Source organism: Aythya fuligula, chromosome 3 (genome assembly GCF_009819795.1).
Source record: "Aythya fuligula isolate bAytFul2 chromosome 3, bAytFul2.pri, whole genome shotgun sequence".
Taxonomy (NCBI): Eukaryota; Metazoa; Chordata; class Aves; order Anseriformes; family Anatidae; genus Aythya; species Aythya fuligula.
Window position 1 is genome coordinate 2,159,300 of NC_045561.1, and position 27,608 is coordinate 2,186,907.

Genomic DNA, 27,608 nt, shown 5'->3' on the forward strand with positions numbered 1-27,608 from the left:
TTTATCTCTGTTTCAGATAGGAAACTGATCCTTTTTTCCTTCAAAAAGTTGTGAGGATCTTAGGAAATGCAGATGAGTCACCTTTTTTCAACACCTCACAACATACCATGCTGTTAAGCACATACAACAGAGCGTAACAAACAGTCATTGTGATTTGTCAAGGAAAACAATGCAGAACCAGTGCAACTCCCCTGCAACACCCTGTAAAAGGCTTAGAGAATTGCTAGGAGATGGCCAACGTGAAGTTTCTTAACTTTCACAAAGATACCCGCTCAATACAGTTGCACAATGCAGCTTACGATATTTAATGATATCATTGCATTGTTTAACGGTATTATTGCAAGATGAACGTGCAGCTAGCTGGAAAACTGCACTTGAACAAGAAACTACCAACTTCTCACTGTGAAACTGGAGGCGCCCGCAAGGGCATGTGTCTGCTGGGTCTGGCTTTATTCAACATTGTCATTAATGACTTAGACAATGGAATACCAGAACTGCCATCGGCAAAAACCGGGAGGAACAAAAAAAAACAAAAACCTTCAAAGAACACTGTGACAATTGAGCATGATCCTGATGAAGTGCAAAAGTAGTCTGACAGCAATTTAACAAAATTCAATAACGTGTACAGGCAAAGGGTTATATTCAGGAATCAAGTGCAGAAAGAGGAGTAACTTGCAATAAAACAAATTATCTGAATAATGTAGTGAACAAAACCGAATACTAATGAAAAAGTTAAAGATTTTTTAAATACAAGTGAGGTAATTATCCAATGCATAGTAGAGCTCATGCTACAATTTCTACAATTACACTTCAGGGAAGGTCTCTGTGCGTTTTCACAGGTGATCACCTGAGTACTGAGCAGCAAAGGGTGCTCATCACAGGCCTGCCCTCCATTCCTTGGGTGTCCTGTATTGCCAGAGACAGGTACGTCTGTATTTGGGAAATTGGAAGTGCCTACTGACACGTGTATCCTTCACACAGAGCAGTCCTGAAGAGCTCTTCTGGAGACGGAATGCAGCAGGTTAGAGGTCTGTGTGAATCGTCCTGGCAGGACACCTAGGACCTGTAGCCTGAAAGCCAGGTTCTACTGATGCAAACCGAAGGCCGTGCAGAGTACACCAGAAAAAAAATACTGTACATCATACAGAACAGATGTGTAGTTTATTTAAAGGAACTACATGTAACAGTCTACAAGACTAAGCCTGTAAGATCATCGATAGACACGGGGTCCATACAGACACTCAATTCAACTGTAGTATGTAAGTGTAAACAACCTCTCAAAAAGGGCTATTCCCCCTACTGCCCTGAAGATGACAGTATCATGAATTATTTTAATGCAGCTCACCACTTCAATTGGTAGTTTCATGTGTTCTTTGTACTAATACGTCTGCAGGCAAAATTTACATATTTTTCATATAAACTTAAGTTACCTTATTTGCCTTTTAATGTTTTCTTTGCCTTTTTTTTTTTTTTTTAGCTGTTTATAATATTTGAAGTATATATATAATTTGCTGTTCCTTTGGTTTATTGCTATCAAAACTTCCTGATTTGTAAGCATGAATGGAAATATCATCAAAACACTGCTGCAAAGAGGGAGCTGGATCACATTTAAAACACACCTCTAACACAATCATTTTTAAACACAACAGCAGTCTGCACAGCATTTCCTTCCTTGTATATACAAATAGGAATCTACAAAAATTAGGACAGATTTTTACAGGGGTAATTGCTTCATTCCTAAATGCTCATCATCATATTCCATAAAAGGCTATAAACAATTAAAGTATGCTACAGAATATATTATCCAAAATTATGCTAAGATGTCACATTGGATTTATTTGAGTCAACCTGTAGCTGTAAAAAACTAAGTGAGCTAAAAATGATTATGCCTTGTGGATGTGCAGAGCTGAACTCCTTTCTAAACTGAATTCATTCAGATTTGTTGAAATCAGAAAAGAAAATCCAGGATAAATCCCGCTGACCTGATGGCATACAGAGATCAACTGAAGTCTCTTACTTCAGCATTCATATCTCCAAAAGGCCGATTTGGGGCTTTAATCTTCACCTTTAATCTTAATGACTATCGGATTATCTACAGGCTTTCTCATCATCTTCATCTGCATTTCTACAGCTGTACATTTTATCTGAATCTCCTATTTACAGCATCCAAAACAAAGGGCACTAAAGTTCCCTGAATATCATCATAGTTGTTATTTTAGTACCAACATAAAAATAGTGTGCAACTGCACGAATTTAAATCATGCATGACATAAAACCTCAGGCTGTAGATTTTGTCATTTCAAAAGGCAGATCTTGGAAGAGCTAAAAATGTAGAATTTGCATAGGACTGCTGGTATGATGTTATTCAAACAATCTTTACACACTTTTAAGATAAATAAGTCATTTGTCTTAAAACAATCAAAGATATCTGTGTGGAGGAGGAAAAACATGAGCAATTAGAGTCCAAGATTTCTTAGGATACAAGCTCTTAGTTCCACGCCTGCGTCAACACTGCTATCTTCATGTTTTATCGTAAAATATTTCACTGCTGGTACTTGCATATACCAAAGATATGGCGCACGTGCTTTGTGCTTTATTGGATGATAAGAAAATACATTTTTGAAACCAGAAGTCATAACATAGGCAGAATCAGGAAAGAGAGTGTTGTTATACCCGTACCTTGCTCCTGAATACCAGCATTGCTCCTCACAGTACAGAAACGAGGAACTCACATCTCACACGAGATGCCCTATCAGACACTAATGGAACTGGAGCATTATTAGAATACCGTAGCTGACACCTCAACAGCGGTACTACAAGAAATCATTCCTATCTTTCATCTTTTCCATCTTGATCCTTGAAAATCCAACAGCATACAGATCAACTCTGACAAATTAAACATGAACAAAGATAATCAGAAATTCTGTGGCATTAGTCTGGTGTCAGCGTTAACACTGATGCATGTCAAAGGTTTTTTGAGTTGTTAACTCACAGACACTACTACTGAAAGCAATGTGACATTCCTTTACTTCCACCAAATTACCCCATATACCTCTCTCCCTCTCTCTGATGTGATTCACATCTTCAACTGTCAAGACCAACTCAATGGCTGACGCATGCCTTACATTTTACAGAAATTCCTGCTTTTTGATAAAAGGTGTACCACTTGGGGCGAAAATGTTTCATTTCTGTTTCTTAAAATGGAGAGCATGTAACTCAGGGTGTGTGGAGGGGTCTTTCTGGGGTAGGACATGAATAGCAAGAAACAGTTTACTGAGGGGTTGTTTTTATTTTTTCTGGGGAAACTTGGGCCACATGTGCTCTGGGCTTGTATCTTTACTGCTGGAGAAAATTCACAGCTCAAGTATGTGATCCTCTGCTGGTGCATACAATCAACAATTGAAGTCCAAACATCAACCTCAGGACAACCTGGTGCAACAAACAAATTTACGTCAATAATCTTCCGTTTTCTCAAAATATTGTGGCCCCAGTCCAAACAGAACCCCCAAAACCCAAGGATTCTTTAACATTTTAAAGTAAAACTCTCAAACACGTTATGGTAAAAAGAACATTTTCAGTAGCTCTAAAGATCAACCCCTTGCTTTTGAGGATGGATAAAATTATGTTACTTAAATACACTGAAATACTACCACTATTAACCTCTGCCAATCATTTCAAATTAAATGCATAGCCTCAACAACTCACTTAGGTAGCAGAAGTTTCAAAGTGTATTTCTTTGGTTGCTTTACCATATTGTAAAGATTGTCACATTAGGCCATTATTCTTCAAACAACAGAGCTAAGTGTTCTTCGACACTCTCACTCAATCAATGCTAGCAATGACTAGTATGTATGACTGCTACTGGGAAAAGGTTGTTTCAAACTCTACTTGGAATAAAATCCTGTCCTCATCACCTTACAGTCAAAAAGAAACTTCGCCTCTGTATTGCAGTTGTCTTTCTAACCATAGTATGTAATTAAATTATTATATTTCAGTAACACAGAAATATTAATAGGGTACCCACTAAAATGACCTACACATTGAAACTTAGACATTGAAGTCAGAGGCTGCTTGGTAAGAGGAGAATTCTTCAGCATTTAAACTTACCAATGTTCCCTCACGTTCAATCACTGAATTTCATCTTTCAGATTCTCTTTGAACTGTCAATTTTGGACTTCAAAATACATTAAAGAGCCAAGAAGGGGCTTGACAGTTCACTTTTTGCATTGAACACCGTGACTGAAAGAACTGTGATGAGGTCCTTCAGCAGGAGCTCCATTATTTAAAAGTTAAACCCAACTCCCTTCCCAACACTGATAACCACGACTCATTCACTCAAAGCCTCCAACTCTAAAACTCAGTAGTCTCCCTGATCCACACAACAGTATTTTAGATAATCTTCATTTAGTCAATACAATCCATCTTCTCAGAAAGGCACTTGAAGTACTAACTCCTTAACTTGTTCCTCTCAAAGCAGAAGTAACGTAGTATGATATTAGCTGTTATGTTTTCCATTATATATTGCTGTTATAACGGTTCACTGTCAGATTGCTGCAAGCCAGAAATAGATACATAATGTTCCTACTAGCATTTTGAAATAACTAATGAGAAATACTAATAGAACATACAAATATTTTTCAAGCAGAGAGATAAAATTCTAAATTTTAATCTCTGAATTTGTATTGTTTTCAAAAGTATTCATTTTCAAATTTGTTTACAGCTTGTTGCAACTAATTTATTACAATTTCAGTCAGTTAATTATATCAGTGTTAAATACTTGCTATTACTAAAGAAAAAACTACATCAACTGATTTTTTTTTTTTTTTTATTAATACTGAATAATTGTGCAATACCACTGAAATATGGTAAGACACGCTGTTGGGAATACAACAATATGCAAGGATGGAATTTTGAAAATAAATCAGTTCTAAAACTGACCTTTGTAAAAGATAGCTTTAAAAAACGTGTTTTTTTCTTTTTAAGAACATAAGATTCTTGCGGCTGCTGCGCTAGTTACACCGTACATATTTTTAAGGCAAGACATGCCTGGAACTCTGAATTGCTTCTTTTATTAGGTGGAGATACTAAACTGCTTCAGTGGCAAATAGCCTAGCAAAATAGGGCAAATCTGTCTAGAAGTCAATAGGAAGCAGAGCAGTAAAAGATACCCGTAAGCAATTTTACATTTAAGAGCAACCTACTTATGACAAGATACATTAATTTCAATAGCAGTAAAAACAGACAAGAGCATCTATCCCAGTATCACATCAGTTGGGAACTACTGAATACAGAGAAAACTTGTGTGATTTTGAAGCATTACCAGTGCCATGAATTACAGATTGAGACCTCATATAATCAGGGATTATGTGTCTTTAATTTTTCATTGACCAAAATCTATTAGAAATGGGAATGTGATAGCTTAATGGCTTCATGCTTAAATCTATGCAGGCTGCAAACCAGTTGTGTCCTCTCTTGCCATCTGTTCCTTGACAGTGCTTAATCATTATGTCTAATATTATAATGGACCCTAACTTTAAATATATCATTGAATATATTTGTTACATACAGTGAAACGCTGAAACAAGCACTTTGGAAAATATTCTACACAAGTGTACAGATCGAAGGGAAGTAAATATTGACTGCTACTTTATCCGAGTTACAGGGTACAGAAAGTAGCCCACTATTCACTTTTACACATAATTGTTGCTTGCCTAATAAAGTTATATTGTTGACAAAGTCCCTTTAGTTAGGATAATGAGGCTTGCTTTTGCTCCATGCCAAATATTTCAATAATTATTGATATATTGTTTTAGATAGATTTCAAATAATAAAGCAGGACTGCTATCAGCAAGAAAATAATAAGCATGTACAAACAGTGTTTCACAAAGGAATTTAGTCCAGCAGTGACCTTTTATTGTGAAAGTTAAGGTAAAATCTAGGACTTCACTGGAGAATAATTGATACTCTCATATTTGTTTTAAGCAGCACCAGACAAATCAGTACAACAAGGTGATGAAATTATCAGAAACACCTCTGCGTAGAACAAAAGGAGCACTGGCCTTCAATGTACAGCCTGACCAGTCTTTAAAATGGTTATAGTCAAAGGGTCGGTCCACAAGAGCCACAGTACCAAAGAATGGGGCAGATTCAGAAGCACGTTATTCAGTCGGTATCTGAAATGTTTAAACAGGCACTTTCTAGAAACATTGGTACAAGATGGCATGCTTCAAACTCCTCCTGCATCCATCAGTATGATCAATTTTTGCTGCTGAAGAGAATTTCCAGGCTAAGCCTAACTAAAAGATTAAGAAAAAAAAACAAAACAAAACAAAAAAAAAAACTCCTTTTCTATAGCTCTGGCACATGTTTAGCAGGATTTCTATATTCATGGAAATAACAAACAAACAAAAATGGTTGATACAGATTACTCCACCCAAGAATAATTCATGCCTCAGCCTGTGCCATAACTCAGACACTTCTTACTTGAAAAATAGATTAAAATAAATAGTATCTTCCCACCTGTTAGAGAGCATTATGCAAGCCATGCATGTGCTGAGGCTGCAATCTATTGACAACAGTGACAGTGCAGACGTGACAATGACAAACAGAAAGCCACAGTGCAACTGGCTTAAGAGTCAGGGCACATACACTCTGGAGCTGCTCAGGTGTCCACTTTTGAATCTTGCTTAGGCGCTGGATCTTTGTGCACTTATGTCCTAATTTGCAATAAGTGAGCACATGTTCTCATTTATACTAACCACTCATTCTCTTTTGCCTTTCTAGTGGGCATTTATGACAACCCACCTCTTGTAAAGCATCTGCATTTCTACCTTGAGACAACATTTCTCAAGCAGCAATCGGTGCACAGTTACATTTTCATACAGCTCCCAGAAAACCTGCTCCAACATCTAAAGATTATTACAAATGCTGAGATACCCTTTACCACAACGTGAGGTGCGTATCTCAGTTTAAGGATGCTTTGCTAACTCTGCACTTTGCAAAGTCTGACCATACACGCCAAAAAAATCAACAGCTGTGTCAAAGTTTTTTTTGCCTCATGTTAACTTGAGTTTTATGACGCAGGTCTAACATCAAAAGCCTTTTGGCCCTTGCACAAACCCCATTTCCTAGGCACATGTCCAACACCATAAACTATTAGGAGGCTGAAGCCCCTATGCTTGCTTACTTCAAAAAACACAACCATCAACAAATCAGTTGGCTGGGGGGGGGGGGGATCACGGGGAACAATTCTGCCAAGAACATACACAGGGAGTATTGAGCCTAGGTGGTCAGCTTCCCTGCTTGCAGCCTTTGCTCTGCAGCACCCACCCAGGCTGAATACTTGCAGGTAGCTGCACGGTGCCTATGCTCTGGCTGGTACTCACAGCAGAGGAGCCATGAGTAGCGCTTTTATTTGCATGAAGAGGCATCCCCTCGCATCTCGATATTGCCAGGTTTACAAGTCAATGGAAGATGCACTACACTTGTGTGGCAACAAGCACTCCGTACTGTCTTCATTAAGACAATGTCACATCAAGACAATATGATATCATTCTGAACTGTCTTCAGTCTTCATCGAGAAACAATTAAGAAAGGCCAAAAGAACAGCTAAAGACACTAAGATAGGATGGGGAAAGAGGGCATCTACCCAGTTACACAGCAAGTTAACTCAGAGGAAGAAAGGATGGCCAGCCCTCTAATATTTTGGTCGTTTACTGAAGAACACGTAAGAAAAACAAACCTTAAGCCGAAGCAGTATCGCTGTGTACCTGGGGATGAGTATAAAAGCTATTTACTTTAGCCAACATTCTTCAACTCAGTGACAAAAGTCAAGCTTTTTTTGAAAAAAAAAAAAAAAAAAAAAAAAAAAGTATGAAGTAGAATCCCACTCAATCAATGTCTGTTCTGCTATTTGGTGTGCTTGAAAAAGTCACTCACAGAAAAAAAAAAAAAAAAAAAAAAAAAAAAAAGAAAGTAAGTGGACTTATGCAAGTCTTATGTAAAATACTGGGTTTTGTATCCCTGCCCTTTCCATTAATAAGACAGGCACATGGGTGAACAAGGTAGAGGTGAAAAAGAGGAAATAAAACAGTTCACCTTTCACTTACTAAATACACACTTGCATAGCTGAATTAACATCTCCCCCAAATCATTTCTTAGCTTACAAAGCCAACAGCTGTCCTTATCATCACAAAATACAAAACAACTTTAGTACTGTTGTTTCAACTTGACCATGAGATATACTCTTTTCTTACCACACTGAAAGGTACTATGTTTAAAAAGAGAAAACAGCAGCTTTCAGCCAACAATGCAGAACAGTGCACCTAATTAGCAGGGTGAGCACCCCACCATAATCAATGGGACCACAGAGCAGATTGGGACCTGCCTGTGCTCCTCAGCCAACAAAAGGTAAGCTGGCTTCCTCCACATTAAAACGTTGCACTGACAGAAAGGAAAATCTCCACAGTTCAGAGCATCCCAGAAGGCTTAATATTGTCACAAAAAAAAAAGAAGCACTCCTGGGTATTAAATAGAAAAACTTGACAGACAAAACATTGTTCAAGCAATCAGGTGAGAACAAGACAGCCAACAACCACAGGTCTCACAGTCAGACGTCACCTTAAGAAAGAAACAGAAAATCCACAGGTCTGTCTCTCTCTCTAAATTCCTGCCAAAGCAGTTTGCCAACAACTCACCATTTACCTTCCCATTGCTGACAGCCCACCAGTCTACAAGAAACAAATAAATCTGGGAGAAATGTACGAAAAAAAAAAAGGCTACCTAAAATTAAAAATATGTTCCTATGCAAACAGAGTAACACTCACGTTTCCACCTACATTTGCAGACACTTTTTCTGAAATACAAGAGCTTTCAAATCCTCTAGAGCAGCTTATACCACAATGACTAAAGTTTTTCTTTTCCGTGATCTTTAGAAGTCATTTCACTGGCCTTCACACACGCGCAAGCCACAGCTAAAAGCTACTGCTTATGAAACATTGACAAATACTGAGCTAAATCCTTTATCAAACACTTGGGATTCTGAACAGGAACATAAGCAAATATTGTTTGAAAAGGTAGTAAACCATACAACTTCTCCCTAGCTTCATCTTACAAAACCCACTGTGACTACAGTTTTACTAGACTGCTCTAGTACTTGCACCGAACTACTTTCCAAACTAAACTAACCCAAAAAGGCAGCACAGGCAGCAAGAGCAGACAGACCTCTAAGAAGCAGCAAGGATGGAGATGGACACACCTGTGAAACAAATATCTGAGGATAATGAAGAGTCAAGTCTTGCTTTCTGCTTTTGAGAACTGTGTATTTTTTGCCCTCTACAGGTCAACAATTTTTACTTCCTCTCAAATGAGTTCAAACTTTAAGATCTGTTTGATCTGATACGAATGAACAGCGTAACCAAACTACTTGACTTTGGCAATGTTCTAATGGTCAGTTACGTTGAGAGTTTAATCACAATGTTCACACCCACAATAACCCGATGACAGCATCAAGATTAGCTGTGCATAAGCATGCGCTCACAGATCTGGATCACAAGATGCAGCATGACTTGATACCAACCGTCAGAGGACATTAAAGTGAGAAAATATTTTTACAACCTACCTTGGAAAGAAAAGCAAAAAACAATGCTTGTAGCAAATGATCTTTGTGGACCTAATAGACTTTCTACAATTTAAAATATTACTGTAAGAGAAAATAACTTATGTGGGATTCATAAGCAATACACACATATCCTAGTCTTCTTTATCTGAAGCTAAAAAAAACCTCTTAAGAGATTTATGTGTATCAAATTTGTATATAGTAGCTTTCCTCTTCTACCCTAACCAGCTTCCAACACCACAGTAGTATATACCTTGCTTTATTTGATAACAACATCATTATCAACATTAATTTCTCCTTTGGAAGACTTAGAAAAATGCTCATTTTACTTTGAATTTTGCTGAAGCTATAAATTATCAAAAACAATTATTCAGTACCTCAAAATAGTCTGACCACAGGCTAACATCTCAGCACCGTGAGTATTTAACAAACGCAAGAAATGCTGATGTGAAATCAGCCTAGTGAGCTGACACCAAAGCTACCTGAATACTGCAGTCTTAGTGACTAAAAAGTTTGTAAATTGTAAAGATAGTGCCACACAAAATTCAGTTAAATATTTTCACTTATAACAATATGACTTGGCTCTAGCATTCCCTTTATTATGACAAAGTACAATAAACCTTTCATAAGTAAAGTATTAACAATTAAATATACATATGTGAAGAATGTAGACCTTTAGTTGGCATAAACAACTCTGTTTTGGATAAACATCCAAACATACCTATCCTGAAGTAGAATCTTGGCCCAGATCTTCTGCAAAACTTTAGTTGGTTTTAGTAGGGTAAACATTTAATCCAATGTATGCATCTAGATTATACAGAATTAAGTAAAAAAGAACAAAGTGCAGCTCCACATTCTGCCAAAGAAATTGGAACATAGGAAATTTGTTTTGTCCTATTTTCCTCTCAAAAAAAAAAAAAAAAATGGAAGACTATTTCCAAGCAATACAAGATCTTCACCTTTTCCCACAGTGACATTCAGGCTGCCAACTGACACACCTGAGCCCTTTGTACAGAATATTCCAAGATGAATTTGTACACAAGGCTCTTGGATGTAAGGGCATTTCCAAATAAGTAAGTTACATTTGCTGTAAAGATTTTGTCCATGTCAGCAATCTCACTGCTTCAGCTGACTAACTGAAACGTGCTCCAAATTTTCAGTGCACATCAATAAATGTACAACCCCCCTACCAATTTAGATAAAAATAGAGCGGTACACCAAGGACCTTACCCCTGTTCACCACCCAAATCTACAAGCTCAGCATACATATAAGGGCCTGTAAAAGAGGTGCATTCTTTTCATCTTAGCATATTAATATCCTTGCTAAGAAGCGAATCAGCACTAAGCATAACATTTGTCTACATTTTTATCACATATCAGCTAGCATGTGTATTTTTTTTTATTATTATTTTTTTTTTATCTGGCACACACAATACTCTATATATACAGTAAGTATCTTCCCAAGCTACCAGGAAATTACACCAGACATTTTTTTGCTCAAGGGTTCACTTAAGAAAAACAAAGATACCGCACAAACAAAAACTAGAGCAAATTTCTCCCTGCAGCTTAAAATACGATAAGATTCTGTAAGAAACCTAAGTGGATTCTGTCCCCCAGTACTATAGAAAAAGAAGCACATTTCTGAGCATATCCAAATGCACAACACAGATTCAGAGATTCAGTGAAGAGCAAGAAACAATACAAGCTACTTATGGGTTCATCCCTTGCTATTTCCCAATCCAGAAATACATCAGAAAACTTTTGCTTTTTCTTCAGAGCCAATGGGAAAGCAGACTAATGGAGTTTAGGTCAAGCAGTAGCCTTGCTTTCAATTCAACGCCTTAACACCAATTACTCCAATGAAACAAAGGGGGAGCATTTTGTAAACACTGCTTAGTAACAACCGCCTAAGCAGCATGCAAATTCAGGCCATGCCTCTTTGCAGCATCTTAAGGTATAAATATAGAACTCTTTAAAACAAACAAACAGAGGCTTCCACATAGCTATTACCGAATAATCTCTGACCACTGAAGTCATGTGCTCTAACAAAGCAGCGTTCTGAAAAAATGTCTTGATCCCCAAATAATTACTACATAGGGAAAAGTGGTACAGTAAGACACAGCAGGCAAAAAACTTGTACTTAGTTTAGGAAAAAAAGAGCAGGAAACAAAAAATAAGAGGAATATATGAAAGAACACAAAGCTATAAAAAAAAAAAAAAAAAAAAAAAAAAAAAAAAAAAACTCTCCCTAACAGAAGAAACAAATGAGGGAAGTCTAGAAGTAAGCTTCTCAAATTTAGCATAGGATTAGGATGTGCTTGATTTAGCAACCAATTTGTCAGTTAGCTAGATTAGTTTTCAGAAGAAAGATTGGAGCACAGAGCTGCTCCTCAAGGGCTTGCGGTGCACAGATCCCAAACAAGCCATGGAACCAAAAGCAACGCAGCCTTGCCAGGGAAAGACGGCAGCTGATCAGCCCAGGTAAGACATTTCTAGCTAACCTAAAACTTTGGGATTTATTGCTGCTATACTACCATCAAATGCAGCAACACCGTAGGGCAGTTCAATGTGTCGTGGCAACCTGGGCAAACTGAACTTTCTGGTACAAACACTCGAGCAAAACAAGCTGTGTATTGCCTTTCCTTACAACACAGGGAGCAACAACAGTGGCAGCAAAGAAGAGATAAAAAGCAAAGTCAGCCCAGCAACCAGAAATACTTCAGGCAGCCACAGCTGGAAGCAGGAAGTTCACACAGCTCAGTGGTGGCTGCTGCTACAGGTGAACAATGCCTCCATGAGCCACCTGGCCAACAACCCAGAACCACTGAACCACTGCTGCCAGTGCTGACATGAAGATGCCTTCCTCTGGCACAAAGACAATTCACTGCACGATCCTGTGACTTCGAGCTAAAGCCAACTCCACCTCGTGCAAGGACAGTTCTACCCAGCAGTGCCACACTGCGCTCCGTGCCTGCACCCTCTCCGTTAGCTCGCTTGGCATCTCTGCTCTGAAGCCTTCACAAAACAGCTTTAACTGAACTATGTTACGGAAGGAGACAGTGTGTCAGCATACTCTTACTTACCTTTCCGGCAATAAATGAGATAAAATATACACCCAGAAAGCTCTTACTAACTTAGTAACATAATTTTTGTACAGTGCTTTGAAACAACATGCAGAACGTGAGTGAAATGAGAAGTACTCTCAAAGTACAACTGGAAAGCCACGGTGAATATAAGCTGTTTTACTGCCAGAACGTTTTCAATGCTGAAACAAGTTATTCTGATCCTAGATGTTTCAAGTGAGAATGCTATTTACAAAACACATAGACAGACTCAGCTTTTATCCCCCAGCCTCAGCTACTGGCGAGGCTAAGAATGGGGTAAGAAGTCCAACACAAAAAGAAATAAGGAGCCATAATCAAAGAACAGCACTGAAGACAACCCATGAGGAAGAGAGCAGAGAAGCAGACACATACATGCAGACAAAGATTAGACCAATTGCTTCCTAAGCTTCAAAATACTGCAAATAACAAGAGCAAACCACTGCACAAAAATTGGAGGAGACAGGATGAAGGAAAGTGGACCTGAAGTGTGGAAAAGGATACAAACAAATTAAGAACCTGTAAAACAGAGACATTATCAAAGGTTAAACACTTAAAGGATTCCACATCCAATCCATACTTTTTCTCCCCTTTACCTATCAAAAGCCCAGGCACCACAGAAGCCCAGGTATCAGCCCACGTTCACTTCATTCACACAATTCAAAGCTCACTGCTGGCAGGTATTTAAGTCTAAAATTAACCATCATGACACTATAAAAACCTTCAATTTTTCAGTAATCTAAAGACTTCAATTCCAACAATCTTAACCATGGTGCACATTCTATCAAAGCATTTACTGAACAATTTGCTTCTCTACAAAAGCCCCAAGTGTTATAGATTCTGATTTCCTTACGACATATTTTGGGCCCTACCTCTAAGCCTACCAAGAGCCACTGTTAAGAGCAAAAGCTCTCACAAATGCCAGTGACATCTATCTGCATCTGTGGAAGCCTGACAGAGCAAATCTCAAAACGTGAATCAAACCCATTCACTTGAAGAAAGCAAGAACGGTACAGACTTGTTAGTATTTAACATTTTTCTAAAATATCGTATGCTTGCATTTTTGCTGCCAAACTCACCAATTTAATTTTCCCTAAAATGTTTTCCACCTCCCTGCCCAGCCAGAGCCTGCTGAAGCTGCTTCTTCCTCTTTGGTCTTCACAAGAAAGAGTTAATTGGCTTGAAGTGCACGTTCCTGCACTCTTTCACAGAGCCAGGCAGCTGGCTGAAGCACTAGAGATGGAGGCCAGTTCTCAGCAAAAGATATAGGCAAGCCAGAGCTATGGGCTGGCAAGCTCAACTGTTTGGAAAAAAAAAAAAAAAAAAGCACAACTAAAGACTGAGAGCTCAGAAAAAGAGTCAATGAAGCAGTCTACACATTCAAGGCACACACCACCAGAGCAGTGGAAGAAAACTCAGTCGGTCCACCTGGAAAATTCGATGGGTGTGGAAAGCCTGCAAGGGGATCCAGTCACTGAAAAACGGGGTCTGAACAGTAAAATGGAGGAAGACAGGAGAAAAATAAAACACTTCATCCTTTGATGTAGTTTTCAACATTTTTTGATGCAATGACTAGTATAGGTAGCATCAATGAATATATAGTCAATTGAGACAGCTATGAATGGAACATGGAGAAGAAAGCAGACAGGTCTCTAGGCAGTGAATCAAATCAACTCAAATCCAGTTTGGTTCTACACATTACCCATTTTGCACATGGTATTTGTCCAATAGTTGCTTTGAAACATTCATTTCCACCAACACAAAGTAAAATAAAACCATTGAAACTCAAGCACACTTCCAAGTCTTCATTACATAACCAAATATTAATTGTGGTGCTAAATGTAATAAAAGTCCCAATCCTCTAATTACTTGCAGCTGGGCACTTTTATTCAAAGGAACTGGTAAGACCCTTGTCAGTTTGGGAACCACAGTTTGTACAAGACTTTTATGGAACTCATGCATTTCTCACATAATCCTGTTAGAACTCTTTTTAGGAAGAACTTCTTCACTGAAAGGGTTGTGAGGCACTGGAACAGGCTGCCCAGGGAAGTGGTGGAGTCACCATCCCTGGAAGTCTTCAAAAGATGCTTAGATGTAGAGCTTAGGGATATGGTTTAGTGGAGGGCTGTTAGCGTTAGGTTGGAGGTTGGACTCGATGACCTTGAGGTCTCTTCCAACCTAGAAAATTCTGTGATTCTGTAACTCAGTTAACTATCCGAGAACAAGCCCTATCAGAAATGAAAACAAAGAATACTCAGAAAATTAGATATATATATATATATATATTTTTTTTTAAGAACAGCTTTGTCTTCCTGGATCAGAGGAGCATATATATAAAGAGAATAGTATTAAGACCAAAAAAATAAGATCTTGTTAGTCAGATTCTGGAAAAGCATCTCCAGGACAACTAAGTATTACTTTACTGCGATTGCACCCAGACATGCAACAGGTGACTAATCTGGGGAACTATAGCGGTTTTAGTAGCATACACAATAAACATTATTCAAGTACCTGGGTATTTTGTAATATTAGAAGCATTTTGATATAGCATTTTGAAGTATAGTAAAGGCATAAAGCAGTCTCGGTGTGCTCCTCCATTTCTCTGCTGTATCAGAACCCCATTACAGTGATCTGGCTCCTGATTTCTTCCCCAAAAGCCTAACTCCTTTCTGTATCAAAGAATACGAGAATGAAGGCTCAGATTTAGAAAGACAAATGGGTTTCTATCCATGTATCAGATACCTACCTTCTGCTAGGATCAGTCAGTAACTGAACACTTCTGAAGAACTGGACTTAAATTTGAACAGGAAATGAGAGACATTCTCTAGAGTTAGGAGCTAATACTCAAAGATTGGAACTACCCTTAATTTAAAAAAAAAGAAAAAAAAAACAAAAAGAAAAAAAAAAGAAAAACAGAAAACAAACAAAGAAAAGCACATGCCCTTTAGCATCTCCAGTAAAGGAAGAGCTCTTCAGACCAAATCAGAAACCAAAAGGAATCTGCAATTTTCATGTATACTAAAACATCCAATAAGTCAACAACAAAAGACATACAGGGAATGTGCTAAGTTAGTTTTCCCCTTTCTGATGTATTATGTACTAATAAAGTTAATCCTGATTTAAAGAATCACCTATCCCAGTACCACTACCCTGCAACCACTCCAGCACTGGCATCTATTTCCTTGGTCTGAACCCTTACAATTGTTGAAAACACATTTGGTCTAGACAAGCACAAGGAAAATAAATGCCATACTAACAAACTGTCACTTGTAGCTGATGGAAGGCATGATTAACTCTTTTTAAACAGAACAAAAAAAATCTCTAAGTAATGAAATCACTGTTTTGATTGTATAATTTTAAAAAACATACCTAATCCAATATTAACACTCACAGTTCTATGACACTTTTGCTTTTTCCAATATTTGGCAGAAATAAAATATGTATTGAAGTATAAGGACAGCGGGACCACAACACTCCTAACAGCCTCCACTTGCTCATGCTTTTAACTCCCTTTAAAGCATCCAACGCTGCAATGGCTTTCCAAGCATAGGAACCAACCTACAACAGCAACACAAGTTCTTCCTGACAGATGCTCACTAACAGTTATCCTCACATCAAAACATTAGCATCCTCATGTTTCTCAAAAGTAACGGAAATAATAAGCACCATACAACACAACACTCATAAAAAGTAACTTCCACATATTTATTTCTACACATGACACTCCCGGTGACTTCTGCAAGAGCAACACTTTATTCCTCTAGAATGTCTATGTGTGCCATAGCTCCTAACTACAGATCTCTTGTTCTAATGTGAAGTAAGTCATTGAAACCTTTAAAAAAAAAAAAAAAAGAAATATTTTGCTTTTGAAGTCACATGATACGTTTTCTGCCACATTTCCTCAACATATGTTGGTTAAGACTGAAAGAAAAAAAGAGAAATACTAATAAAATGGAAAATACTGAAAATTTGCAATATTAATGATTAGTTGAAGATGAATCTTTCAAAAGTTTTTACAAATGAAGATACATTTTTAACATGTGGCTCTTCAAAGTGAATGGGACTGGAAGTTAACACAGGTTTCCATTGTGACTTCACCAGAGTGTCTGCAAAACATGACACACTTTTTCCTCTTTCAATCCTGGCAAACCAAACCAAAACAAACAACCCCCCTAAAATACAAATGCAGTTCTAGAAGCTTCAGTTCTACGTAGAAATCAGTCATAACACATTTCAACGCCCTCCAACAATGCATTTAAAAATGCACCTTCCAGTATAGTTGCATGTTTATAAAATGCATTTTGTTTGTTTGACAGTCCTTTTACACGCATCCCTAATTTAAGGCAGTTTGTAATGGTTCTGATTACAGAACTACTTTAGATTTACATTTCCCCTATGTAAACAACAACAACCAGAAACAAAGACACACAACTCCTCCCAAGTAAACTACAGTCATCAGAGTGTGTTGTCAAAGATGCACAAAACCAAATTCAATGCAGAGTGCCTCAAGTGTGGGAATGTTTCTGCTCTACAGCTTTCCATTTTACATACATATAATACCACATATATATGAACCAGATTATACATTCTTAACATGGTAAAAAATTGCTGAGAAAGCTTAATTTCAAGATTATATTCCTCAAAATCACCTTATCCCAGTACTAAATTTGCCTTCAGCTTTCAGCTCTCATACATCTTTACTGAACAGAAGCTCTGCAAGCTCAATGCACGGTCATAATTTACAATCTATTTAATTTATATATAATCCAAGAAAAAGTAACTTGTAGCATAAAAATAGAATGCTTCAGTGAATGCATCACTTACAATTCTTAATTATAATGTGCTGGAAATACAATCCAGTTCCAGTAATTTTTTTTTCTGAAAGTTTGATTCCACCACCATGTTTTCAGATATCATAGAAGTCAGTACTTGGAATTTTAGCTGCACAGAAGTAGGTGACAAAGAAAACACTGCTTTCAAAAGAATGAGAATTCAAAATTATATGTGGTTGAGTTGATTTTTTTTTTTGCACAGATTAGTTATGCAATTTGAATACCACCAGCAAAAGCTTTTAAAGTACTTAATATGAGTAAAAACTGTAACTGGAGTAAAAGGATGCCCATCAATGAGCAGTGTTTTGATGAACAGCTGTCACCACAAGCTGCTCATGCACAGTTGTATCTATCTAGTCACCCATAAGCCTGCATTTTTTCATACCTATGCAAGCAAAAGATGTATTTCTGTGTAAAAACTAAAATATTAAAAAAAAAAAAAAAAAAAGATTTTTTTTCCACTAGTAGTATTTCTATAATGATATCACCATACACTTCACAAAAGCATTACAGTCTAGCATTATAGTTTTGACTGGAATATCACCCACTACTATGATTAACCAAAAACCAAACAAACAAAAAAAAAAAACCAACAACTATAATCAGAACACATGGTTGTGTATTCCAACGTTTCTCTGACTGGAATTTTTTGATCTCTGTGTCTTCTAAATAGCAAACTATGCACTTCCTGATCTGGGTGATTTTATACCACCATACTTATACGGATTTTCTTTAGCAGTGTTCAACTGACAACTTAAAAAACTATGTAAGGTGTTTCTTCTGTGGTTCACAGTAAGAAAACATTCTACACTCTCAAAGTTTCAGCTTTACTGCGCAACTGCTACCTACTCAAATTTTGAACTGTAAAGCAGAAAGAGTTAAAGGACAATCCATTTGCTTAGTAAACAACATTATTCATTGCATGGAAGTTGTATGTCACAAACTAAGATATACATTAGAATTTTATTAGCCAAACAGATTTATTAAAATCTTATGATCATGACTTGCTGTAGAATGAACCTTTATGCTTCTCAGAGGAAATCTGAGAAACAATTTAAAAGGATCCAATTTTCCAGTAAGTTCTAGATATCATGATTCAGCCTGTAATGCACTTTACATCCTGGAAATACATCACTCTGACATTAAACTGTGCTGTGAGCAGATGAATGTTTGCTGTGCTCTAAAGTATTCTTGTAACTGACCACATGACTACGTAAAGTATAAAAGAAAGAAGTTATTTACTAACATCATTTCTGAAGAAAGAAGCAGCTTTCATAAGAAAGCAAAACACACACGAGAAACGAGACAACAGCAAAAACTAAGCCCAATGCCCAAGTTGCACACACTTACATTTGCAGCATGACTTCATTCAGGAACACGCCATCCACTAGCGCCACATATTCCTCCAGGTTGGTCCCGTTTCTTCCAGCTAACGGTCCAAACGTCTTAACCTAAAATACAACCACCATCACCATGACACCAACTCCACCTTATTCTCAAACGATCAGCGAATAAACGAATAACGTGCGAGAGAAAGATGAACGCTTACCCAGGTGACAAGAGGGCTAGACATGAACTGCTCCAAGAGGGGTGTGAATATTTCGTTCTCCATTTTACAGAAGAGAGGCTAACATCAACGTAGCTCCTCTGCCGCAGAAAACGAGAAGTCCTTCGCTGTGGCAACTCTTAAGGCGCTGGGAGGATTTAGCTGGAGTCGGCGAGCCCCATTTTCACAAAGCGACGCAACACCAGCAAGAAAGTCGATGCTCTGGCAGCTGGGGTTTATCTTCCTCTTCTGAAGAAACAACGGGTTCGGCCGCCCATCTACGCGGATCTCAGCCCCGCTATCCGTGCCTCTCCCCTCTGCGTGCCGGGGAGGCGGGAGGCAGGCAGGGAAGAAAGGAGGGAGGCTGCCTGGCTACCGGGATTCTGCATCAGACAAAAAAAAAAGGGGGAAGGAAGGAAGGAAGGAAAAAATCAGCCAGAGCGGCAAACAGCTCCTCACAGCGAGGCTGCAGCGGGGCTGTGCGCGCCCCCCGAGCCCCCCGCCCTGCTGAGCCGCCCCCTGCCCCCCTTCCCTTCCCCGACCCCCTCCCCTCTCTAACCCCATCCCTTCCCCGACCCCTCCCCTTCTCCGACCCCTTCCCTCCTCCACCAAATCGCACCGCGGGGCCGGCGGCGGGACAGGCACCCGCCGCCTCGCCCTTCCCCCGGCAGCGCCCCCCGCTAACGGCCACCTCGCCTCAGCCGGCCCCGAGCCGCAGCACCGCCCCCCCCTCCGCTACCCTCCGGGCGGCTGCAGCCCGCGGATCCCTCCGCCCGGCCACCCCGCGGATCCTTCCGCCAGCGCGCTCTCTTCCTCTTCCCCCCCCCCCCACCTCTACTCAGCGCGGGGCGGGGCCGCGGGGGAGTCGCCGCTGCAGCGGGGCTCGTGCACGGCGCGCGCTCCCGGCCGTTGCGGAGGGGCGCGAGCGGGCCCAACGGCTGCGCCGCCTCAGCTGGGCTGGGGGCGGCTGAGGGGGGGAGCCCCCGGGAGCAGCCCCCGGGGCTCCTCTGGGAAAAAGGCGGCCGCGGGGAAATAACGGGGAGTTGGGGGATAGAAGGGAAGTAAAAGGGGAGTCGCAGAGGGCTTTGAGGGGGGAAATGGGGGCTGGGGCGCTCGCTCCGCAGCCCCGCCACACGGGGAGGCGAGGCGAGGCGAGGCTTTCTCTCAGAGGTGAAGCCCAGACACACCCACGCTAGCACAAAATGCCGCTTTCTGGAGGGCCTTAGCGCAGGGAGGGGGGGGCGACCTGGTAGCAGGAAGGCGAAGGATGACAGGCAACGCGCTCGGCTGGGCTATTGTCCTCCAGCCAGCTCCTGCCACTTGTGCGTTTCTAACCGCGAGGGCTGCAGTAACGCGCGGGGCCGTGTCTGGGGCGTGGGCTATGCAGATTATTGACAAAGCATCTCAAATTCTTAAATCCAGTTTCTCTTCCGTGTAATATTTTTCCAAATACCTTTAGTTTTACACACACACTAAAGAGCACAAAGCAATGCAGTCAGGTGCTGAAATGAAGTCTTTGGAAAAAAACACATCATAGTAATAGCCACAGATTAGGTTTTCTAACCCAAATACTGGAGGTAGTATTTGTCCTAATTGTCCAAGGTTAGAGAAAGTCCCCTTTGTGACCTTTTCCCCATAGATGAAACTGAGGAGGAAGTTTAAGTAAAAGTAGAAAAAAATATGTACCTTGAAATATTAGTATGTAATTCTATTCCAGGGGTGATTTTTTAAAATAATGGAGTTGAATGATTTACATATTCTAAATAATAATCATTTGCTGTTTTGTTTTGTTTTTTCCCAAAGCAAGGTCTTTGGAGTGAATGTTACAGTCCTCCTGTAAAACAAAGGTAAAAGTGCAAGGAAAAATCTGTGGTTTTGGAGCAGAATAATAATCTGGTGATCCATGGGTGAAATAACTGCCAATAAACTACTAGCCCTTAAAGACAGCTACAAAAGCATTTTTATAAAAGCCTGAATAACCAACCGATAGTTTCCCTGTATCTGGCAACAGTCCATAATATGCAACTGTGCGTTCAATACTACGGAACTTCCCTGGCCCATCAGTTTGTTTCTTGTGGCTCTAAAAAGGCAATAATGATTGTGGTGTAAAGTAGTTGCTAGGAATTAAAGACTGGCTAGAATAAGTTGATAGCCAATGTAATAGTCACATGCAAATAATGCCAGCTCGTTAATGAATTCCTGAAAAATATTTTATACTGAGTTAGCATCATATTGAGATAAAGATTTGATTAAACATTTGTAGGTCTTTTTACTTGCATCCACACAATCCAGTTTGTGTGCATTCTCAGCATTTCTATTGGTCACTATTCCTTCAATCAGACTATTCGGATAAATTTTGTGTAATGTTTTCATGAAATATTTTGTAAGCTGGTTTGTCTCAGATGATTGTCACTTCCTCATAAAGAACCTGAAATTAACACAAGAAAAAATTCATAAAAGGTTCCCAGAAACAGTCCTGATCCTTATCGTTTTTTCCTCATTTTAGACTAACTGCACTAAAAGTGTGTGGAGGAGCTTTATAGTTGCTGCAGCTTATGTTTTGTCAAGCCAAATGTAAGATTATTTACCTCTTTTTCAGGTGTATACTGCAATCAGAATGAATTGCCAAAAGGAATATATTTTACTATATTATACTATTACTAAATGGTAATAGCTACAGGGAACTGAACAAGCTAGCAGTTCTTTGGTTGCCTTTAATTACCTATGCACCTAGCTGTGAGTACCAGCAGGGACATGGATCATACCTACTGGCCTAGCCAGGCCTGACCAATTGCAGCTCTCCTGGACCAGCTCACTTATTTGCTGAAGCTCAGCTGCCATGGTGCAAGCTGGTAATTTAAAATGCAACCATCTAAGAGGGGTGAGACTATGTCATAGGACAGGAAGCTGGTGTTGAACCTGTGTTTGTTTGCCTTTTTTTTTTTTTAGACCACGCTTTAATTGAGATTATTTTTTTTTCCCTTTTGAGTTTTCTGAGCCCAAGTTGAATATGAACAGCTTCCATCTTTACCCTGTCTTGAGTCTTGATCAGTATTAATCTAGGCAATATTTAGAAGTCATGGTTCCACTTTAGGAGGCTAAGCGACATCACTATAATGTGCAGCTTGTTATATTTTTGGCTGCCTTATTTTAGTACTGTTTACCTGGTGAGACTCCTAAAAGCAATGACTACACTTAAAGTAGTAAATCCAGGAACCTTGTTCAGTACCAGCTGAGTAAGTTGGCAGCTTCAGTTACCTGACCCAGAAATAGAGAAGACTGGGAACAAATGGTTGCTTATGTCTCAGGAGATGAAATCTGACTGAAATCTTCCTCCCACCATGCCCCCTGTCCCCAGGATGGATCTCACTCAGGAGTCTGGCAAGGTATATGCACAGACTGGTACTGCTTCCTCAATTAGCAAGCCAGCAGGCCACCTCAAGTTATAAGAACCCATCTTTGCCTATCCTCTCAGCACTGTACCCCTCATAAAGATCACACCACAAGCTCTCAAGTGTAACTGAGATATGTTTAGTTCTCCATACAGTGTGGTAGACTTTGAAATTTCATCTCTATTTTCTCCTTTAAGAGTAAAATACTATATTTTGGTTATAATAGAACTGGAAAGATAGTTGGGATGATTCTTTGACTTTGAAATAATAAAATGTAGAAACATTAAATAGCTGTAATTGTTTCAAGTATTCCAGGAACATGTATTCAGTAATTTTTTGGAACTGTAAAACTTTATACTTTTTGTAATGTCTAAATGCACAGGGAGAAAAACCTTGTTTTTTCACATTTTCATGATCTAAAACAGACCTGTCTTTATGTAATAGCATGTGGCCTACTACTTTTGAAAGAAGAGATTTAGAGATTTACCTTTATACTTGAAGTGTTGTGTTTGTTCTTGTACAGGTAAAGTATTTCTGTCTCATTTCCATCGCATCTCCTCTGCTACCACATCAAAGGTTCTACACAGAGGACACTGAAATTATTACAAACAAGGTCTTTGTGCCTAGACCCCAGTTCTGCAGGTTACAGAATTGTTTCATGATCTCACCTTTTTTTTTTTTTTTTAAGCATAACTTTCTATGCCAGTTTTTGCAAATTGAAAAGAACAGGAACACAAAGTAAAGCCTCAAGTCTGCAGACAGCATGAAAGCATAATTGTGTTTACAGCCCCATTTACCTCGTCAGAGTTTGTCAAATGATTTGTGGTTAGCCCTGCCCACACTGAACTAAGGGAAGAGACCGATCTGTGACAAGAATGTAAACGTAATTACCCATCTTCAGCTGCTGCATGAAACAGTGGTTTTCTCTTCCTCTTGTACAGAAGCAAAGGAAAGAGGTGACAGAGAAAGCTCTTGCTGCTTTTTTCGGCTACTGATCTGCACTGCCAGGTTGCTACATCTTTGCAGGGCCTCATGACGAATACAAAACAGGAATCAAACGTGGATGATTGGGACCCACTGCAGGGTTATAAATGTGCAGTCAAAATTAGAATTTTCTGTATCTGGGATGATTTAACAGGACTGTGGTCATTGGAAATTGCAAGCTAATGAGAAGGACAGTAACCTTACCTGTTCTTACATGTATGTTTGCTCCCAGAGAAATCTGTTTCCCTATCAAACCGTGGCTACAGGAATAGATGGGACAATACCAGAGAGAGCAAGGCCACCAAGAGTCCAAGTCTAAGTATGGCTAGGAATTTCCCAAGATCCCAGAAAGTACACTAGACTAAAAGTTACTTTTCGTTTCACAGAACTGGAAAGAAGGGGAAATCCTTCTGTGGCATGAAGAATGAAGTGGAAATTCCAAAACAATTCTTGAAGATTTCTTCCCCATGAGTGTCAGCTTCAATGTAACTGAAATTTCTGTCAACTTTGAGGGAACTTTCCGAGTAAGTACCATAAGTAACCTCAGAGTATTTTAATAAGAGTATTTTGAGTGAAACAAACAAACAAAAAAGCAGTAGGGACTTGGGAAGAGTGGGTATTGCCCATTTATTTATTTATTTTTAAGACAGACATTTTACAGCTTATGTCCAATTATACCAAATAGCAAGCAATAGGTATAGAAATGGCAGAAAGGGAATATTTTGTATGGATATCCATGATACCAAACAGTTCTCTGCATCAGCCTCAATGCAAATTCATTAGAACATCTTAGCAGGCAGAACACTAATTGCAAAAGCTGATGTTTACCATTTCCAGGCGTCTCTAGGTAACCCATCCACATCTGATTACTGAGCCATTTGGATATTTCAGATGAATTACGGTTAAAAGTACCATCCAGCAGATTCACACAAAACTAGCAGTGACTGCCAATAATTGTTTATTAAAAACAATGACTATAGTTATAATGAATTCCAGATTTAAGTACTTAACTATATTTTTTAAACATATTAAATTTTTTGAAAATGAAGAGAATTTAATGCTATATGTTGACAGGGGTAGAACTGCAATGTCATTTGAGAGCCAGATTCTGATTCCTGCTTTAACTCACTGAATTGTACCCTAGACAACTTATTCTATTTCTTAAGTATAAATTTAATCTAAAAACTATGTTGATACTTAAACTGCAAAGCATTTGGTGAAACTACTATAGTTAGTATTGCTGTTCATCTGAATAGAGAGGTACTTAGGATTTTTTGTTCATTTTCAATTGGTCAGACTGGCAGGAAGGATGTTATTGTGGCAAGTTATCTGATCTGATCAAAAATAGACAGCAAAATACCTTCCGGTTTTTAAATTTAATTATTATTCTTAGATATTTCCATAGGTTTAGACACCTAAGAATGTCCAACAAATATTATCTTAAAAATGCATTTTACCTTAGTATTATATTCATTTAGGTCTTTTTCCTACTTAGCCAATAAAACATTAATCTGTGAACATTTAGACTTTCATCTACTTAGCTACGGTCTACTAATATCATCTCTCAACTTTCTTTTGCTACACACAGAAAATAGAATTTTTAATTTTTTTTTTTTTTTTTTTTTTTTTTTAAGCAAGGCTTAAACATTACAGCAAGAACACCAGTTATCTAGGACAATAGCTTTGGTACTAACTTCTGGTGTGGCCAGTGGAGTGAGACAGAGCAAAAGCTCTTGCTGACATGCCTTCTGTCAAACAAGTTCCTGCCAGTATGAGTACTGTTTCTTATGAACTGGGTCAGAAAAATGAATTACAGGGCATGCTTTGCATCTCCTCTGAAAAGCAGCAAAGTGCAGCCCAGTCTGATAATCGTTAGCAATTACAGCTAGCTGTGTATATGCAGATAGGTGCCTAGAAAGCAAGACAATATATCAACAGCACTATGCCATCTTACATCCCTAATGCACAGAAATGTTGATCTGATTTTCATCTCTAGTGTTTACCTTCAGTTTAGAGCACACTCACCATTCAGCTTCACAAAGCAGAAGAAGTCTTGTACCCCTGGTGAAAAACTCATTTACCTTATCAAAATCCAATTCCATTTTATTATGGCATTGTTTACTTCTCTTCACCCAGCACCATGTTACTAGTTAGTTGCCTCCCTATCCTTTGCCTTGGACTGGTACCTCCTTACTTTCAACGTTTTCACGGCCTCAATGTCACTTGACCCCACTAGATTGGGCATTGCTGCCATGAAACCCGTATTTATCAGCTCAGCAGAGGTTATTAGCTTCCATTTCACACAGAGCTTTGCGTCACCTTTAATGCTAGCCTGTCTCATTAGAGAGGCATTCCTCACCATCTGAAGCTGCTGTTTAGGATCTTCCCAAGGTCAGTAAATAATGAATTGGATGGAGTACTTTGTGCTTGAGATTTCAGTTTCTTTCAGACTTTGTTATGCCCATAAGAATGAAAAATACACAACACTGAGAATATAACTGTACTAGAAAAATACTCGGACCAAATCTGTTCTGAGCTCTTTCTTATGAATATCTATCCATTTTCATGTCTGATTTTACCCCTGGGTATATGTCCAATTATTTACCTGTGAAAACAGCTTTTTAATTTTTTCAGTAGAATTTCATACAGAGAAAGCTTTTAAGTCGTATTTTGCCTTTGGGAAATTCTTTCAACGTGCTTGTGGAAGAAGAATACACAAATTATTCTTTTACATCACTACATTAAAAATACATTAAAACATTTGGGCTAATTAATAGAAAAAATAAAAGGTCAAGAAAAGATAACTACTGGTGAATAAAAAAAATATTGGTAATTGCAATTACTAGATAGCATTCCTCATCAAGCTTCTTGCAAGGATGGATCACAAGCCACATAAAACTGGGAACAGCCTACTCATTCACACTTCTTTCAGAAGCCACTGTTAACTGCAAGAGCCCTTTGTTTGAACATTGAACATCCAGATGGTTTAATTCACTGGGATACCAGTTTAATTGTGAGTTTAGTTTAATTGAAGGTGAGCACAAAATTGGAATTCTTACCTATTCCTGTTCATGTCTGGAAAATATTATGCCACAAAGGTTTGTAAAGGCTCCTCATAATTCTAGACCGTTGATTCAGAGTAGGTTTAGTGAATCACAGTACATTCTAGGGCTGGTTTTAGTAGCACACAATTATTGGCACATTCATATCATCTTCTCTTATAATAAGTCTACTGAGTGACCTAATGGCTTATAGTAACAATACCCAAGTTATTTTCTATAAACTATTACTAGTCTTGAGAAGGAAATCCAAGGTTCATATTTTATTCAATCAGTGTGGTAGCTACCATTATGCTAAATATTAATGTGATGTTATGCAGAAGTGATGAAAAATAACGTGACCGTATCACATGTTAAAAAAATCTAAACTTCATTGCTATTTCCCTCTCAAATTCTGATTATTATTTTTTTTTTTCCATTTTTTAAATCCAAATTTACCCTATTTTTAAAAATTTGTACTCAGATAATTTCAATGACAATTTTAATGAGCTAAAATCTAGTGATCCATTTACTCATTTTATTTAGGCTTTTCTGAACCACTGTCATTATCAACAGTTGCTTCCTGTATATTCCTTTCCAGTATATAATTTTTTTCATCTTCCTTGTGTAGATTCTTCTTGCATGCTTGATATACCCACAAATTGCTTTTTTTTTTTTTTCCCCAAACTAAATTGATTTTACAGTACTAAAGTTCTTAATGATATTTACATCCTGCTCTAACAAAACGTGTGATGTTATCTGAGTAAAGGGTATAGCATAGTGTGCTGGTGGCTTAAAGGTCAAAGAATGGTTTGGCAGGAGAGTAATTTCTCCCTGTAATTTCAGGCTTATGTTGAGATGTCAGGTTTGTGGGTTTGTTTTCGTGAAACTGCCTTTGAGTATACCAAACTACTGATTTTTCAATGCCTATAATATTAGGAATAAAAGTGATTTTATTTTATTTTTTAATAACCTGGGTAAGATTCCAATTTATATGTATATTGGCCTTGATTCCACTTTTATAGTTTTTGTGGGGGCCAGAAAGGGTTTATTTTTGCTTAAGATTATTACTTTTAAATATTAGTAACAGGAGAAAAAC

The 27,608-nt window shown here is 38.6% G+C and overlaps 1 protein-coding gene across 6 annotated transcripts in view; it reads right to left on the bottom strand.

Annotated features, from left to right (window-relative positions):
- CCDC88A (coiled-coil domain containing 88A) overlaps positions 1–19,892 on the bottom strand; it is an 80,798-nt gene extending 60,906 nt beyond the window's left edge. For 5 of the 6 annotated variants that reach the window (XM_032183767.1, XM_032183765.1, XM_032183764.1 and 2 more), the window contains exons 1-3: positions 19,835–19,892; positions 19,099–19,478; positions 18,900–19,000 (exon numbers count right to left, since the gene is read on the bottom strand). In XM_032183767.1, the coding sequence (XP_032039658.1) occupies positions 18,900–19,000; positions 19,099–19,161 (164 nt within the window). In that variant the 5' untranslated portion in view covers positions 19,162–19,478; positions 19,835–19,892. Of the gene's footprint in view, positions 1–18,899; positions 19,001–19,098; positions 19,479–19,714; positions 19,741–19,834 lie in introns of those variants that run through there. The other variant, XM_032183762.1, reaches the window with a different exon arrangement.
- Positions 19,893–27,608: the final 7,716 nt, after the last annotated feature.